At 39.8% G+C, this 15,659-nt stretch overlaps 2 protein-coding genes and 1 long non-coding RNA gene across 5 annotated transcripts in view; all 3 read right to left on the bottom strand.

Annotated features, from left to right (window-relative positions):
* The window catches only part of LOC116688438 (uncharacterized), a 466,907-nt gene that overhangs the window by 29,179 nt on the left and 422,069 nt on the right, over window positions 1–15,659 (bottom strand). The gene's annotated exons all lie outside the window — the stretch shown is intronic.
* On the bottom strand, window positions 96–4,552 carry parp3 (poly (ADP-ribose) polymerase family, member 3). Its single transcript, XM_032514403.1, has 11 exons — window positions 4,163–4,552; window positions 3,676–3,875; window positions 3,418–3,543; window positions 3,128–3,307; window positions 2,824–2,956; window positions 2,367–2,590; window positions 2,112–2,273; window positions 1,917–2,003; window positions 1,658–1,835; window positions 1,424–1,567; window positions 96–1,106 (listed from the first exon to the last, which is right to left on the bottom strand). The coding sequence occupies exons 2-11, from the start codon at window positions 3,856–3,858 to the stop codon at window positions 934–936; spliced, it is 1,590 nt and encodes a 529-aa protein (XP_032370294.1). The 5' UTR covers window positions 3,859–3,875; window positions 4,163–4,552; the 3' UTR covers window positions 96–933.
* grm2a (glutamate receptor, metabotropic 2a) overlaps window positions 6,240–15,659 on the bottom strand; it is a 32,759-nt gene continuing 23,339 nt past the window's right edge. The window contains exons 3-6 of one of the 3 annotated variants that reach the window (XM_032514375.1): window positions 13,615–14,452; window positions 11,020–12,083; window positions 6,983–7,160; window positions 6,240–6,798 (exon numbers count right to left, since the gene is read on the bottom strand). In XM_032514375.1, the coding sequence (XP_032370266.1) occupies window positions 6,761–6,798; window positions 6,983–7,160; window positions 11,020–12,083; window positions 13,615–14,452 (2,118 nt within the window). In that variant the 3' untranslated portion in view covers window positions 6,240–6,760. The remainder of the gene's footprint in view (window positions 6,799–6,982; window positions 7,161–11,019; window positions 12,084–13,614; window positions 14,453–15,659) is intronic. The other 2 variants (XM_032514372.1, XM_032514374.1) reach the window with 2 other exon arrangements.

Genomic DNA, 15,659 nt, shown 5'->3' with positions numbered 1-15,659 from the left:
ATCAAAATATATTGTAAATCCATACACTTGTTTAGGACCAGAAACAATTCTGGTAGTGGATAAGGTGTAGCTTGTATAACTGTGTAGCTTGTAGCTTTTTTTTTTTTTTTTTTTTTTTTTTTTTTTTAAATCACAGTTGTCTTGTAGTGTGGTCTGTTTACTTACTTAATCTCCAGGAGGGTCAGAGAGCAGCATTATTATCTAAACTCAAAGTAATGCAAAATGAGGGATATCAACATAATGATTATTCGATAATCTACATTTCCAATATGCTACACATGATGTAACATTTGTAACCATTCCAAAGGGAGTGGCATTTATTACATATAGCTAGAAGACTTACTGGGCAAGGAATTTGGCCAAGCCATTCATGACTTACATCTTACAGTAGATTACTTTGCATAGCTGAAGCCCTTTCAGATGCTTTCTTTTCATGAAAGTGCTTGTACATTAGCCACAAATTCCACTTCATACTTTGGCCTGTAAACATATCTACGCATAAAGTATTAGCTTTATTTCTGCTCTAGTATATAACATTTGTCAAAATGTTCATAACTGAAAAGGCATGTGGCAAAGTCCTCCTCCAGTACACATCAATGACATTTTCTGTTTGAGGGACAGGTTTATACGAGCGCTACAACTTTGATTAAACAATGCAATATTTAAAAAGGTAAGCTTCTCAAACCAGAAGTGTAACTGAAGTGTAGTCCATCACAATCAGGCCAGTTTTACAGTGTGCAAAATATAAGGCACAGAGAAGTACGAGTCATTCATGAATCATGGTAGGTACATATGCACAATAACAGTACTCTAATAACAAGGACAATAACCAAATTATTATAAGAAAACAGCATAGCCAATCTTTTTAGAATATAGTGGTAATGAGGAACTTTTTTAATTAAGAAGACATGCTTCTTTGTTGGAGTTAAATAATTACTTCATTTTAAGCTCCAGCAGGTAGCGAAGGCGACACTGGCTCTCATTGTAGATGAGATATTCACTGTTGCTGAAGTGGCTGTCTGAGAACTGGGGCTGAGCTATGGGCTTACCCTGAGGCACAGCAATCTTCTTTCCCTCCAGGGTGATGAAGATGTCCTTGGATGGATCTGAAAACACAGGAGTTAGCAACTTTACCAAACAAAAGATGAAAGAAATTCTTAAATTTTGTATCAATATTGTGGAAACTAGTAACAAAAGGAGCCAAATGGAGATCTATTGAAATAAGAGGATTTTGAACTGCATGGTCATTTTTACGCAGGCTTCTCACAAGACTGTGGTGCAGATTAAATTATAATACAACTTAGAGTATGGACAAACAGCTGTTTATAGACACAAAAGACATGTGGCTCTGTCAAAATACTGACAGTGAACTTGAGAGCAGAATTCACTTTACTGTACGAATAAAAGTAAAGTAGTATTGTACCTGGCTCCACTGATCCTCGTGCCACCACACTATCAAAGCCTGCAGGGGCCTTCTTCAAGGAGCAGTTGTCTCTCGTGATGGTGTATTCCTTGCCAAGGGCTACCTCGCTCAAAAACATCACTCCAGTATTTTTAGAGGGTCGCACTGAAAATACATGGCAGAAAAATGGGATTTTTCAAACACTAATATTTGTATGATTGCAATCAATCTCATCATTATCTTGTTCAGACTCACCATAACATGCAGATTTGCTGTTTTCAGATGCAAAATAGATACCGCTACCAACACGGCCTCCTGATTGGGGCATTATTCTCAGACCGCTCTTCAGGATAGCTGCCACCACCGCTATGTTTGTACCATGCCACAGCAGACGGCGGTTCTCCAGACTATCATTCTTGCTAAATCGCTCTCCCTGCAATGTGCAATGTATGTGTTAGGTCAGAGGACCTCAGTCTTCTGGGTCACATTAAACTAGATTGAATCCAGTTCCTACCTCAGTCTCACGATCAACCTCCCAAACATTGACAATTTTTGGGTTACAATAGCCACCTGCAGTCTCTTCCAGGTATTTTTCTATGATCTTCAAATGAGAAAAAGTTATAATTGGTTTAAGAGAGGACTACATGAATGGAAGATGATCAAGTGCTTTGTATTTACCAAAACATTTTTAACCCTTTTGACACAGTACCTTGAATGTTTCTGTCTCCTTGTCCATTAGAGTGAGGCTGCATTTGAGAGAATTGTAGTCCTGGTCTAGGGGATGAGGAACTGTCATTGTTTCTATCATCTCTACCTGAGCCTTTTCAGTCTCTGACTTCAGAGTCTGGGCAAGCTCGATGTCAGCCAGCACCTTTACAGAGCATGTTAGGAGAGTGACTTTAGAACTGAGAAAACACTGAATGACAGCTTTTTCCAACATATGATCTGAAATTAAAAATCTCACCATAAGCATCTCTTTCTTTTTCTCCACAATCTCTTTGTCTTCGATGATTGGCGGTCTGTTCCGTCCAAAGTTGTGTGGTATTGTGGTAAAGAACTTTGAGGAAAGTTCTTTCAGACAGTTGTTTCTGCTTTTTTGGTTAATGGCTGCCTCGATCTCCTCCAACACTTCAAAGCCCTTTGCAATTTGAATCTTACTGAGCTTGCCCAAAGGCATTTTCTTGATGTCTGTGTAACACACACACACACACACACACACACACACACACACACAACACAACCAAGTTGTTATACTGTATATTTTCTTTGTTTGTGCATAGAAAAGGCATCTCGCACTGTATTTTGGTAAAGAAGGTGACATTTTGTTTTACTTCCAGGGTGAAGTCTGCATTAACAACTTGTGTTAATGGAGACTTCACCAAAAGCTTTGAGCAAAAAGGAGTAAACTGAGTCACACCCACCTAGGTTCATACATTCCATTGCCTCCTTGAACATGTCATTGCTGAAAATTAGCTCGATGAGATTCTTGGTAGGGTTGTCAAGGGTGCAAGCTTTGACATTTTTACTGACATGCTTTCCATCAACAGTGTCCACCTGCAATATCCCAAAGTACAGCCAGATTTGAGATTTTGCTAAAGCGCATACAGATACAGATTTTCTCTGATGAAGTCTGTCATAGATGGTGGTTACCTAAGACTATGAGACAATGCTTCTAGGCTTCATATTCAATGCAATTTGTTACAGTGGGATGTACATTTACGTTACCTTGACCTCAGCATCCTGCTCTCCGTCCACCTCGATCAGCGTGTACTTCCCCTGGTGAGACACAAAGTCCAACCGATCGCTCCAGTTGTTCTTGGTCTTGTCCTTAAACTTTTTCTCAAAGTCCTTGACAGCTTTCTCAGGCTTATCAAACTTTGTACTTTTCGTTTGCCCACTTTCCCCCTGAATTTAGATTAGAGATGAGGCAATCCGGGGCAAAATATAATGCGTGAGCAAAACAGAATTAAGTAATGACTGTAGTTTAGTAGAAATCTGTTGTAGGACAAACTTACCACTCTGCCCCATCTATTCCAAGTAAAGTAATCAGTGTTAACTTGAAGAACTTGAATGACATAAAACTTATTATTGTTATTACCAATGTTGGTCTGATTGAGCATGCAGTCATAGTCCTTGTATACCTGGTGGAGACAACATAGAAAATGTGTCAAATTTCATTTTATTTTTTAAATGTGATTGCATACATTTCTGTATTGTACACTCATGTAAGTGAATATGTATATACTAGTACATTTATACAGCATATTTCTTACCTCTGCAGCTAACAGGTTGCAGTACTCATCCACCTTCCTCTTGCCTTTTACCTGTGTCCCTGCAGCAAGAAGGGCCTCTTTAGCAGAGGTGAAGGCATCCTTTGGCTTTGGTGTCTCAGGCTCCTGTTTCACCTTCTTGCCACCTGCTTTGGTTGCAGAAGAAGATCTTCTCTTTGGTGGCATGATCCTGTCTGAAACCCCTGCACAGAAATCCGCTGTGTTGGTCATCTGGGCATGATGGCTGGACAAGTTCAGACATGCCTGCACTGAGAAGCTAACTTAGCAGCTCATCAAAACAATGCAACCATACATGTACCTTAGTAGCCTACTGAGTAAAATTACAGCTACTACTATGCTATACGCTGCCAAACGTAATAGCAATTCACCATTGTGCGACAGTAACGTTGCTGTGTTTTGGAACAAGGAAGCCATAGTGCCTCCGCTTTATTGTGAGTACGACCTGAATTTTTGCACAGCTTGTACTCACCTGTTAACTTTAAACAGTGTCAGCTGAGCAGGGAGAGAGGAACGTTGTCGAACAGACCGTCAGTTTCCCCGCTGTTTAGGCATGGATGTAATTAAGAGAACAAGCTCGCTTAGCAACGCTGTCACTGTGTGACTTCCTGGTGTCTGTATGACTGTCTGAGATTTTCAGGAAGTTGACACAGCTACGCTTCACAGTCAGAGGAAGAGGCGGAGCTCACTTGGCAGAGCCCTTTAGCAGTTTCTGGTTACTGTACCGCCACCTAGCGTGACACCGTATTAATACGGTGTCCAAAACGTCAATAATGTTATCAATTTTAATTAATCTTTTTTTTCATATACTGTTCAGTTCAAAACTGCTGCTTGAAAATAACTGAAAAGTAAAGTAAACTGAAACGAGATTTGAAGATTGGGTTCTGTCAGTTCGTTTTAGTGAAGTAACTATTAACTACAGCTTCTCTAAAAATATACACAAAAACATCAGAGAAGACGAATAAACAGCTAATGTTAGGTAGTGTAAATTAAATTAAAAGTCGCACTTAACATGATAAAGATGAGATATTACTTACTACTTTACTAAGTAATATATTGTTAAATGGTATCATAGGTGGTTTTGTGTTGGCAACAATTTCCATGGCAACACTTTACAATAAGGGCCACAAAAAGGGTAAGTAATCATAACATAATTATGAAGTAATGAGGAACTAACTGGTTAGTATTGTGTATCACTTTACTTGGGCTGGACACAAAAAATAGTAATTATTTTTTAAATAAGTTAAATGAGTTATAGTTTTGTGCTGCTCAGCATCTGGTTCAGAGTTGATCAGGAACAGCTCATTAATATATATTTCATTAATACACAATCTCCCAGTCTGTTCTCTAATCACTCATAGTTATCCATTATATCCTCCATTAGGAATTATGAGGGAAGTACGTTTTAACGATTCATCAATTATCAAGTGTATCTGATTTCTTTACAATCAACCGATCAATACCTAATCAATAACTATGCATTATCTACTCCATAAAATCGGATTAGGAGTTACTTATTAACCTAACTAATGGTTCAACTAACAGTTCCCCATTCGTTCCTCATTTGTTCCCTGGTAATGCTAAAATTTAGTTTCCTGTGTTGTACATTTTGCTCTTCCTTTTAGGAAGTTAGTTAGATACAATGTGGCTTTGTCTGATGACTCTTAACAAAGATGTTTACCCAGACTGCTGTCAACAACTGTGTCATACGCCAAAATAATACTGTGAAATAAAGCTTGTTGGTCAAAACGTTTCTGCAAGATGATATCTTCTCATAATAATAATGACTCTAAATATTTAGCTTGATATTGGTGGAGCCCTTTTTCCTTTACACACAAGTTGACGCTCTTGTTCTTACACAAGGAGTTGTTGCAGCACATGGTGCACCTGGTTTATATAAAACAGTAATTTGATGATGGCCACTGAGCAGTTCTAATAAAATAAGATAGTGTTCTGATCATATGTCCACTTCCTCCATATGCAAAATACTATATTTAACACTACTATATTTAATATATTTAACATATGCAAGTCCCAGCCTGCATGTTGCAATGTGCAAGATCAGATCAAACAATCTGGGCACAAGATGGCAGTGTTAAATTACAAATGGGTCTAGTTTCCAAAGCATCTGCCTCATGTACACAGGGGGTAGTAACGAGTACAGCGTGTGTCCTTGGACAGCAATTGGTGGATTTTATTTATTAATATCAACAGATAATGGTATTTGTGCTGGTTATTGTCATGTAGAGACTGATTGGGTTTGGCACATGGCGTGGATCAAAGCTCCTTCTGAGATGTTGAAGTGTCCTTGAGCAAGACACTGAAACCCTAAATTGCTCCCGATGGCAGCTCTGTCACCATCAGTGTCTGAGTGTTGTGAATGAGAGACAGTGTAAAGAAGTGTAAAATGCTTTGTCCTTTGAGGTTGGAAAACACTACATGAGCAGTTAATTTAACAGATAATAGATATTTATTTGCTATATTATCCTCTGGAATATGCATCTGATGATGTGCAAATAAATAGTCCGACTATAAGTAATTTTGGTATTAATACAAAACACATTTTATTTACATAAATTACAAGAAAGCACAAACTGGTTCACCAAAATCTACATTAAAAACGTCTTGTATATATTACATTTAACAGATTTACCATAACTTACTCCATTGTTGCAAGTAGAATCTTTAATAAAAACAAGGGCTATATGCGACATTATTGGCATCTCATTTCAAATCGCTACGAGTCAAAGAACAAAGTAAAATAATTGGGACATTGTACTTACAGCACTTTGAGGACAACAAAGTCAGGATGATCATCTGTATGACCTCTTTAATATCTGAGACACCTGATTCAGGACTAGTGATTATATAACTCTGTTTACAATGCTTGGCAAATGAGCTGATCTTCACAAGGAGGAAGTTGTGGAGTCCACCACTTCGCGTCCATTACACACTGTTGGAACAACATTGGAGGCTGATGCTGCAAAACATTAAAAAAAAAAAAAAAGTTCTTTGGTGGGAATCTTCCAATTGTTTGTTGAATGGAACACAAGATCACCGGACAAACTGTTCAGCCTTTCTGGTTTGCCTGATCTGAACCATGCATGACTTGTAAAAAGGTAAAGAGAACACAACAGACAGTGTTAGAGGTGTGACAGAAAGGTGGCCTTTAATAGTTATAAAGAAGTTATGTACTGTATAATGAATGTATGTATGAGGAATGTATTAGTGTTTTTTAACAATAAGCTGCTTAGCAATAGCTACAATGATGCTGTTGTATATCAGGTGGTACCTTGAGAGAAACTGGAGCCTGGGCCAGTGGTGACGCTGAAGCGGGTGGTGGCCACTCTGAGAGTGCTGACATTCTTCTGCGGCTGGAACAGGATGATGTGGACCTTGGGAGCGAAGAGGCAGCCCAACACCACCGACCCACTCAGACTGACAGAAATGCACATGGTGGTTGTCTGCACCTGGAGGAGGAAAGAGAGGTGAGAAATTCACAGATATTACTCTGTGATTTATTGAGATACCCGTTACGTAACAGAAAAGTAAACTCACATTTCTAGAACACCAAATTTTGAAAGAAGTCCTACAAATAACTGAAAGTTTTAACGTTTGAGTACATCTCAAATCCCAGTAGTAATGTTGATATTTTCAGTGACATTTGTTTGGTATTAAAAAATATATTTGTTCATCCACAGAGCTGACGTGGCTCTGAGGGGAAGGTTGAAAACAGCCAGCAATTTTTAAATTAACTCTACTCGTGTGGAATCACACACACAGGTTGAGGACCATTTTGCTGTACAAGAATATTCATTTTATTAAAACTGGGGCTCAGAAGTCAGAGAAGAAATGATTAGTATCAAAGCCAGGTGCAACAGAGGAGGAAGCTACAGTATCAGCTGGGACTGCTAAAGAGAGGTGTTAAGCGATCTGCTTATTTGCTTGTCAATCAACTGCGTAACTCTCGCTCCTTTTTTTCCGTCACCCTGCCCACATCTTGTTATGTGGCATCAGTTTGCTCCTTCATTTCCAATCTCAGCTAATTTCTTTTTTTTTCCTGGATACCAGGATACAGCTCAGCATTGTGTCGTGTGTGGCAGGTGCATCCCATTTTCACAAGGCACAGCAGGTGTCTGCATTCAGCCTGAATGCTAATGTTGGTATTAAAATAATGTGGGCACCAATACTGTACTGTGCACACACTGTTCTGCAACAAAAAGAACATGTTAATAGCAAATTAACACCCATTAGTTTGGGCAAGGATGTACGTACTGTGACACAAAGTCAGTTTATAATTTTTTTGTTTTCAGAATAGTTTTTAATCATCTTGTTTAAATGTTCATCAATGTTGTCAGTTTTTACTCACTCACAATGCATTATTACTAATGGATTTACTATTATAATACACGGCCTACGTAAACAATTGATAATAAATTATGTGAAGATATCATTATAGGGACCAATTAATAAAGATATAGAAAATTGTTTAATATTCCACGTTTGCAACACAGTGGTCACTGATTAAGGGTCATACTTTACCGTGTGACACAACAACATCACTGAATTTATCTCTGTGATGTATTTTGGGTTGCCATGTGCGATGTATTTAACATTAGAATTCACCACATGCCACATCTAAAATATAGTACTGATACTACACTGATGCGCTCAGTTTGAGATGTAAATTTACAAAAATCCACCATTACCATTTTATTTTTTTAGTGTGTATCTAACCTGAGGATGGTATTATCAAGGACAGCCACAATCCAGGCTGTCTTTGACAATACCGTCCTCATTTTGACGACTATTATGATGTGTTGGCTAGTGGCAGTCTGCATGCAACATGAGCACGTCCACGCAGTGTGATGCAGCTGTCTGTGTACTTTATGTACTGTATGTATATACTGTATGTTCCTTGTTGTGTTGAATCATTTGAACAGCAGATATTGTTTTTGTGTCCAAAATAAATTTCCTTTGGGACAATAAAAATCTATCTTATCTTATCTTATATTTGGAGACCGAAGTGCACAGTCAGAGGCTAACTGTCCTTCAGAAATAATTCTGAATAAAACCAGGGACAGAATTGCATACGAATGACCTGTTAAGTGGTTTTAATAATTCACAAGACGTTACTTTGGAAGAGCAGAGGACAAGGAATCTGCCTTTGCAAATCATATTTTTTTTTATGTCTTCTGTTCAAGTACGGAGAACAGGATGTAGAGCGTGCGGTTTCTGCTTGTTTTTAGTTCACTCTTGTTTTTACAGTGTTTGGCCTGCAGGTGTTATTATTTAGTGCTGTATTACAAATACAACACTGCTGCTTCAAATAAACAATGTCTGCTGTTTTCAGGTAGCTTTATTCCTCCAGAGAACCTCACAGTGGAGATGAGATCCTTTCTTTTATTGGGCTTTGTGCAGTGCGTTTTGTAAAAAGCTTTATTGGATGAACCAGCCACCACAGGCCAGTCTAGGTTGACATGGACATGTCATTCACTGATAGAGACCAGTGTGGGATTTGTTAAAATTTCACAAGTGGAACAATGTTGTTGATCTGTAATTAGACACAACATGTGAGTTAGGTTAATAAGCATACCTGATACCCACGGATTTCATCAGTTGATCTAGATAGTGTACTGCTATAATTATATTTCCTCCACTAATGCTACTTCGCTGGATTTATTCCTGTATTTCCTCTAATGGCTGCATGTTTTGTAGAGATGCACTTCCTGGTTCAACTCTTCTGTTGAACACCATGAGAGATGATAATCGCAATATGTTCAGTTTGTGTGAAATAATGCCAATATCGGGCTCTATAGCTTTGCAGATAAAACAAAACCACTATGGGGTTGAACTAGAGAAACTAAAAATGATTTAGGAAAGGTTGGTGTACAGACAGATCTTGAAAGGATCTCTTAATGTGTCAGGCAGCGGTTGAAAAGATCAATGCCAATACTTTTCTGGGCTGTTTTCATAGTAGTGCTGTGTGTTTAATCAGTTGTGTTTACTACTGAGATGAGATGACCAGCACTGGCACATGAGGAAAAACCCTCACTGTACATCTTCAATATTTCATATGATAATCAAATGTGTTATTCATGGCTAGTATTTAGTTTCATGACAGATCACAATCAAATCTGTATTTGTTAGTCAGCTGGAGATTGGCATCAGGCTGTGACAACAATTTAAGAAGTGGTGTAAAACTAGAAGAACACTAGTATGATGTCCCTGCCTGTGAAAAACTAGAGACACTGTGCCAAGTCAGTTGCTTCAGTAATTATTTATCGGTCAAAGGGGAGCTTTGCGTCAAACTGAATAGCCCATTCTGGTTGTGAATTGCGTGGAGGGCGTGTAGGAATGGTTACTCTGAGCCTCCCTGGAGTCCTAGGACAGAGGGCACAGCTGGGACTCAGCATCCCAGTCTTTCACACTCCATTCCACACAGCTACGCACTGGGACACACTGGGACGTTTAGTCCTCATGGTCTTGCCTGCCTTGTCCATGTTTCTGCAGAGGCAGCTGTGTCAGGGGATTCCTCTGTCTATTTCTCCCTTCTGCCTCTCTCTCGCTGCACGCTGTTCACGTCCCAGAGTAATAAAAGCCCATAACTCAGACCACCGATTTCTTTGAAGTTCTATCAATTCACTGTACAGTTTATTATTAGTTTATTAGAATAGTTTTACATATTATTTTTTCAGGGTTAGGTTTAGTTGTGATGAGCTGATACATCTTCCATCCATTTCACATGTTAATTTGAAACAAGCATTGACTATGTGTGTGTCTTTTGTTCTTAGAAAACCTAGAATACATCTTGTCATGACACTACATGAATTATACCACTACTAGAGCTTGGGTTTTGTTGTGGAAAGACAAAGATATTTGGTGGCCTCTATGTCTTGGGAATACATATTTTATAAAGTATTCTCACTTCATTAATATTTCAACTTTAAAGGTGCAACAAGGTTGTTCAAATTCTTATCTTGGGGAGCACCTGACAATTTTTAGTATGCAGCCTATTATGAAAAATTAATGCAATGCCGTAATAAAGCATACGTATATATTCCTAAGAGCCATGGGCAACACAGACGTGGCTGACTGCTGAATCCATCCAAACTAACCTTAATTTGTGATTTCATACAAATAAAATCCACATTCAGATTAGGAACCTAAAGCCATCAGAACAAAAAATTTAATACAAATTGCTATGACAGCATGTATTTCACTTAAAATTTAGGTAAGAATAAAGTAACATTTTATTGATATGAGAAACATGTGTTGTGAGACTACATGTGCTCAGTCATGAAGCAGGTATAACCTAACTTCACTCACCCTGTAGTCACTGGCAGTAACATAGAAAATAGGCTGGAAAGCCAACCAGATGATGCAGGTGGTGTACATGGTGAACCCGATGAACTTGGCCTCGTTGAAGTTCTCTGGGCATTTGCGAGTCTTGAAGGCGTAGACTGTGCAGAGGATGATGAGGATGCAGTTGTAGGTGAGAGACATGAGCATACTGGAGTCCTTGCTGTTACACTTGAGGGTGACCACATCTCTCCTCTCCGGGCTCACTTCCTTTCTCACCCCAGGAGTTTCCACCAGCAGCCAAACCACCACCACCACCAACTGGCAGGAGATCAGAGCACCACAGATAGCAACCTGGGAGGCTGGGCTGATAAATCGAGGCCGCTGTGCTCCATCCTTCACCCCACTGAAGATCCGAGCAATGCGATTGGTCTTGGTCAGGAGGGCTGAGTAGCACACAGCAAATGAGGTGCCTAAACCTAGCCGACGCAGTGTACAAACTGCTGTGGATGGTTTGGCAATGTAGATGAAGGTCATGCTATAACACATCAACACTCCCAGCAGAAGAATGTAGGAGAGCTCACGGCCACTGGCCTTCACCACGGGTGTCTCATTGTGTTTAAGGAAGAGCCCAATGACAAAGAGCGTACACATCATCCCTAGAAAGGATAGGGTGACGGGTCCAATGGCCCAGGCATCTTCCCAGCGGATGTACTCCTCAGGAAGATCATAACAGCCTGTCAGGTTGGCCAGGGGCCACTGTCCAAAGCTGCAGTCAGCACAGGTGAACTCATCCTGCAAATACTGGTAGGGTTGACAGGGGATACAGATCCAGCAACACACATCTCCAGGCTGCATACTCTTCACCTCGTTCTTCCTGCAGGGGTCGCTACATTGGGAGGTTGGCACAACCTGGCCAGCCCAGGGGATTAGGCTTGTGTTTAGGGTCAAGATCTGAGCCCAGTAGCCGACCTTACGGTAGACATAGCGTCCATCTTCTTTGTGGTAGTGGAAAATGTTGTAACGACCAAGGCTGTCCCCGTAGGCATCAAAGCGGACTTCATTTTCTGTGTCTGGTGGACGAAATGGTGCTAAAGGTGAAAAGAAAACAAGAGAGTATTGAAAAACAACAGCTAAAGGGGTCATTCTATGGCAAGTGCAACAACAATGTAAAAACAATGAAAGCAAAACATAAAGAATATTTGTCATATTTGTGACAGTTGGCAGCAACACACCTCTGGATTTTGAATTGAAGTCATATCTTATAGAACACATTTTTCTGGTAGCACAGTGTCCCATAACATTTATCTCTTTGCCTATTATGGGTCTCAGCTGACATTTTATCTGTCTTGCAGTACAGGCTAAGGCTGAACAGTGATTGTGTCGGGACACAGGTGCAAATGATCAATTTCTCTGATGGAAGCCACAGTTTAAGTCTGTAAACTCTGATGGAAAGTTTCTGGATTGAACACTGGAATGGAACAATGTTCAATTTCCCTCCTAATTGAAATACATTACCTATCATTATCCAGTTTAAATTGACCTCTGCATACCTGGTAAGGATTTCTTTTCATAAAATTACTTCATAATAATATAAATTTGTCCATAAAATTCTGGACAGTAGTGAAAATCCTCATGATATTTTCAAACAGTCTAAGGTGACACATGTATTTGCTATGATATGTGGGTAATAAAAATATAAAATCCTCCCATTTTAAAGGATGAAACCAATGACTTTTTGGCATTTTTGGCAAAAAAAAGTAGATGAATAAATCAATTATAAAAATATTGTAGTTGCCATTAAATATTTTGTCGATTAACTAATTGAGAAATTGACTTATGGTTTCCGCCAATTTGCATCATTAACAAGTGTACAAATAAAGCTATTCTGTTATTTTGTAATTAAATTTACAAATAATCTATTTTATGAAATTATTTTTAAAAGTTAGTGGTCCACATGCTTCTGTGTATTTTCTCCTCAGGGTTTTGTAATGCCTGAAGGGACTGACTAATTTTTGGCATCTAATTTGAATTGTAAGTCCCTGGATAATAACATCTATTGGGAATTAGCAGAAGAGCACAGCTGGATAAGAGCACACTGGTCCATCTCTATCTCCCATCAATGACAATGTTTTTCCATCAATCAAATCCTCTCACTTTCATTTACAACCATGAGAGCATTGTTGGTGTTGGGTTTTTCTTTTGTGTTGTGTGGATGTGTTAATGCAAATGCAGTACTGTGACACCTTTTTTAGACTGAAGAACCCTTTACTATTCACGCCTAAGTTGCATAAAAAGAAGCCTTGAAAGATAAAAATAGTTTAATGTCTGCAAATTGAATCATTATAGAGCTTATCCGCAGCTGCAGTGCGCAAACATGTAGAATTACTCTTCCACTAATTTAACATTTTATATGAAATGGTACAATGAATCTAAATTGATATAACCTAATTTGACAGCAGACAGTGTGTGCAGAGTGCACTTGGGGAAATTAAATGATATTATGTTGAGGCTTTAATAGAGTTTTTTACAGATGAAACAACAAAGAGAAAAATGAAGTTGCTTTACATCATGAAAATCTGTTAGGCTATAATAATATTAGTTTATTAAGATTTGACTTACCCTCAAACTTGACCTTGAGAATGTAGTCCCTGTAAAACTTTCTGCCGTTGCCAGGTTTAAGAGCCTCACACACCTTGGTGGAGTTGGGGCATAAGGCCTGCCTCATATTATGTATGGCAGTAGCTATCGCATAGACTGCATTCACTACAAACATGATCTTGGATTCCGGCTGAAACGGAGTCTCGCGAAGTGAGTGCTTCCCACATCCCAGATCGTGAAGGCTGCATTGGAACTGATTTTCCCAAAACTCTCTGAACCAGGGATTCCTGGTGTTGTTGTACGGGTGCAGGGCAGTGAAGTAGTCATTAAACTGGGGGATCGGATAGGAAGCCAGTTCGATGGTGAACGCGCCGTCAGCCACAGCCTCACTCCCCCTCACCACACTTTCCTGCGCTCCCCAGCCATCACTGGCCACCCAGGTGAAGGTGACGTTCATGCGGTTGGCTGCCACCAGCAGCTCACGGGCATCTTCACTGCGTGTGAACAGGATGACCACCTTGGCATTGGACTTCTGCTGCAGGGAGCGGATCACGTTCTCGTAACTCCAGCGGCTCATTGAGCGGCCCACCTTGGCTGAAGTGGCAATGCAGATCTGGTGGGCACGAGCCTCCTGCTGGAAGGCGTCAATGCCAGTCTCACCATAGTCCCCTTCTGATGCCACCGTCGATACGTACGTCCAGTTGAAGTAACGCAGGATCTCTGCCATGGCCTTGGCCTGGTAGAAGTCAGGGGGCACAGTGCGGGCAAAGTAGTCATAGCGGGTCTTGTCGCTGAGCTTGGCACTGGTGGAAGCATAGCTGATCTGAGGGATTTGGAAGAGTCGCAGAAGGTTGGCCACCTGGAATAAGTGAAAGACACCAGAATGATTATGTTTGTTACTTAAAACAGTCTTCACACACTATAGCCTAACATTTGGCACATGGCTCACACGTTGGATATCAGGCTTTGCCCCTCACCTTTCGCACTCTGTGTTGCTGTTCTCACAAATCCCTTCAGTATGGAAAACAACAAACACCTTTGAGCTTTACACTGCAAATTACACTTGGCAATACACTGGTAAGAGCAAATTACGTTTAACCATGAATCCCGCAAATTTTAAATAGCTTACATTACTGTATTGTGTGAACAGTTAACTTTATTTAATATTGTATGTGGTGTTTACTTTTGCAAATGTTCCACCAAAACAAGTTCCTTCTGGAGTCCACTTTGCATTTCCAACATCCCTGCACCCAGAGCGTAGCGATTGACAATTGTGATTGGCTCAGAAATGCGAACAACCCATAGCATTTCCTCTCATCCTAGAAGTTATCTGTAGTGGAGCCAGACCTAACTGCACATCTCTGTGGAGATGGGTCTGGCAATGCGGGACTAATGTGAATATTAATGTGTCATTATGATATATTAGTTGGAAAACTGATAACTTGTAACACTTCACACAGATAACGTACACCTGCCAACTGTGGGCAATACAAACAAAATTGGCTACATAGTGCATTTTTTTCCCATGCAGATGCAATTAGTCTCACCAAATTTAGTCTCTAATTTATTCACTGGCTCCCTGCTGGGTCTTTCACAACTTAACTCTCTGTCTGACTAAATGGTAATCTCCTGCATTTCACAATAATTGGGCTCTACCTATTTTTTATCTGTAATGCTGTCAACACTGTTGACCAAAAGATGTGTACAAAGGGCTGAGTGGCTACAGGTTCAGCCATAATGGAGAGAATTCACTGTACTACAATAATGAACACATTTATAAGGGAAAGAATTGGGAAGTGAAATGGAGTCCAAGTATCAAAGAATCTTGAAACTTTGCTATTTCTGTGTAATTCTGTAGGTTTTGTCAGTGTCGTGACACTGCATGCAGTGTGCAGAAGCAGCTACTGACTAGCTTTTGCTTTAGGCACTTCTCCCCAAGGGGGGAGCTGGTTTGATCAGTCAAAAGGATGCCAACCTAAATCTAGTTGACATTACGTAATGACGGCTCTCACACCAGCAAACTCATAGCACAACATTTTGAATACCAATGAATCATTCCTGAGAAA

Source organism: Etheostoma spectabile, chromosome 4 (genome assembly GCF_008692095.1).
Source record: "Etheostoma spectabile isolate EspeVRDwgs_2016 chromosome 4, UIUC_Espe_1.0, whole genome shotgun sequence".
NCBI classification, from domain to species: domain Eukaryota; kingdom Metazoa; phylum Chordata; class Actinopteri; order Perciformes; family Percidae; genus Etheostoma; species Etheostoma spectabile.
Note: the sequence above shows the minus strand (reverse complement) of the source record. Positions and strands in the feature narration are given on the sequence as shown.

Bases quoted from the DNA above. Each gene is read 5' to 3' on its own strand.
- parp3 (XM_032514403.1), bottom strand. From the start codon at position 3,858: ATGCCACCAAAGAGAAGATCTTCTTCTGCAACCAAAGCAGGTGGCAAG. The intron at 3,544-3,675 runs GTAAGAAATATG...TGTCTCCACCAG, and splicing joins GCAACCTGTTAGCTGCAGAG to GTATACAAGGACTATGACTG. The intron at 1,568-1,657 runs GTGAGTCTGAAC...ATGTATTTTCAG, and splicing joins CAGCAAATCTGCATGTTATG to TGCGACCCTCTAAAAATACT.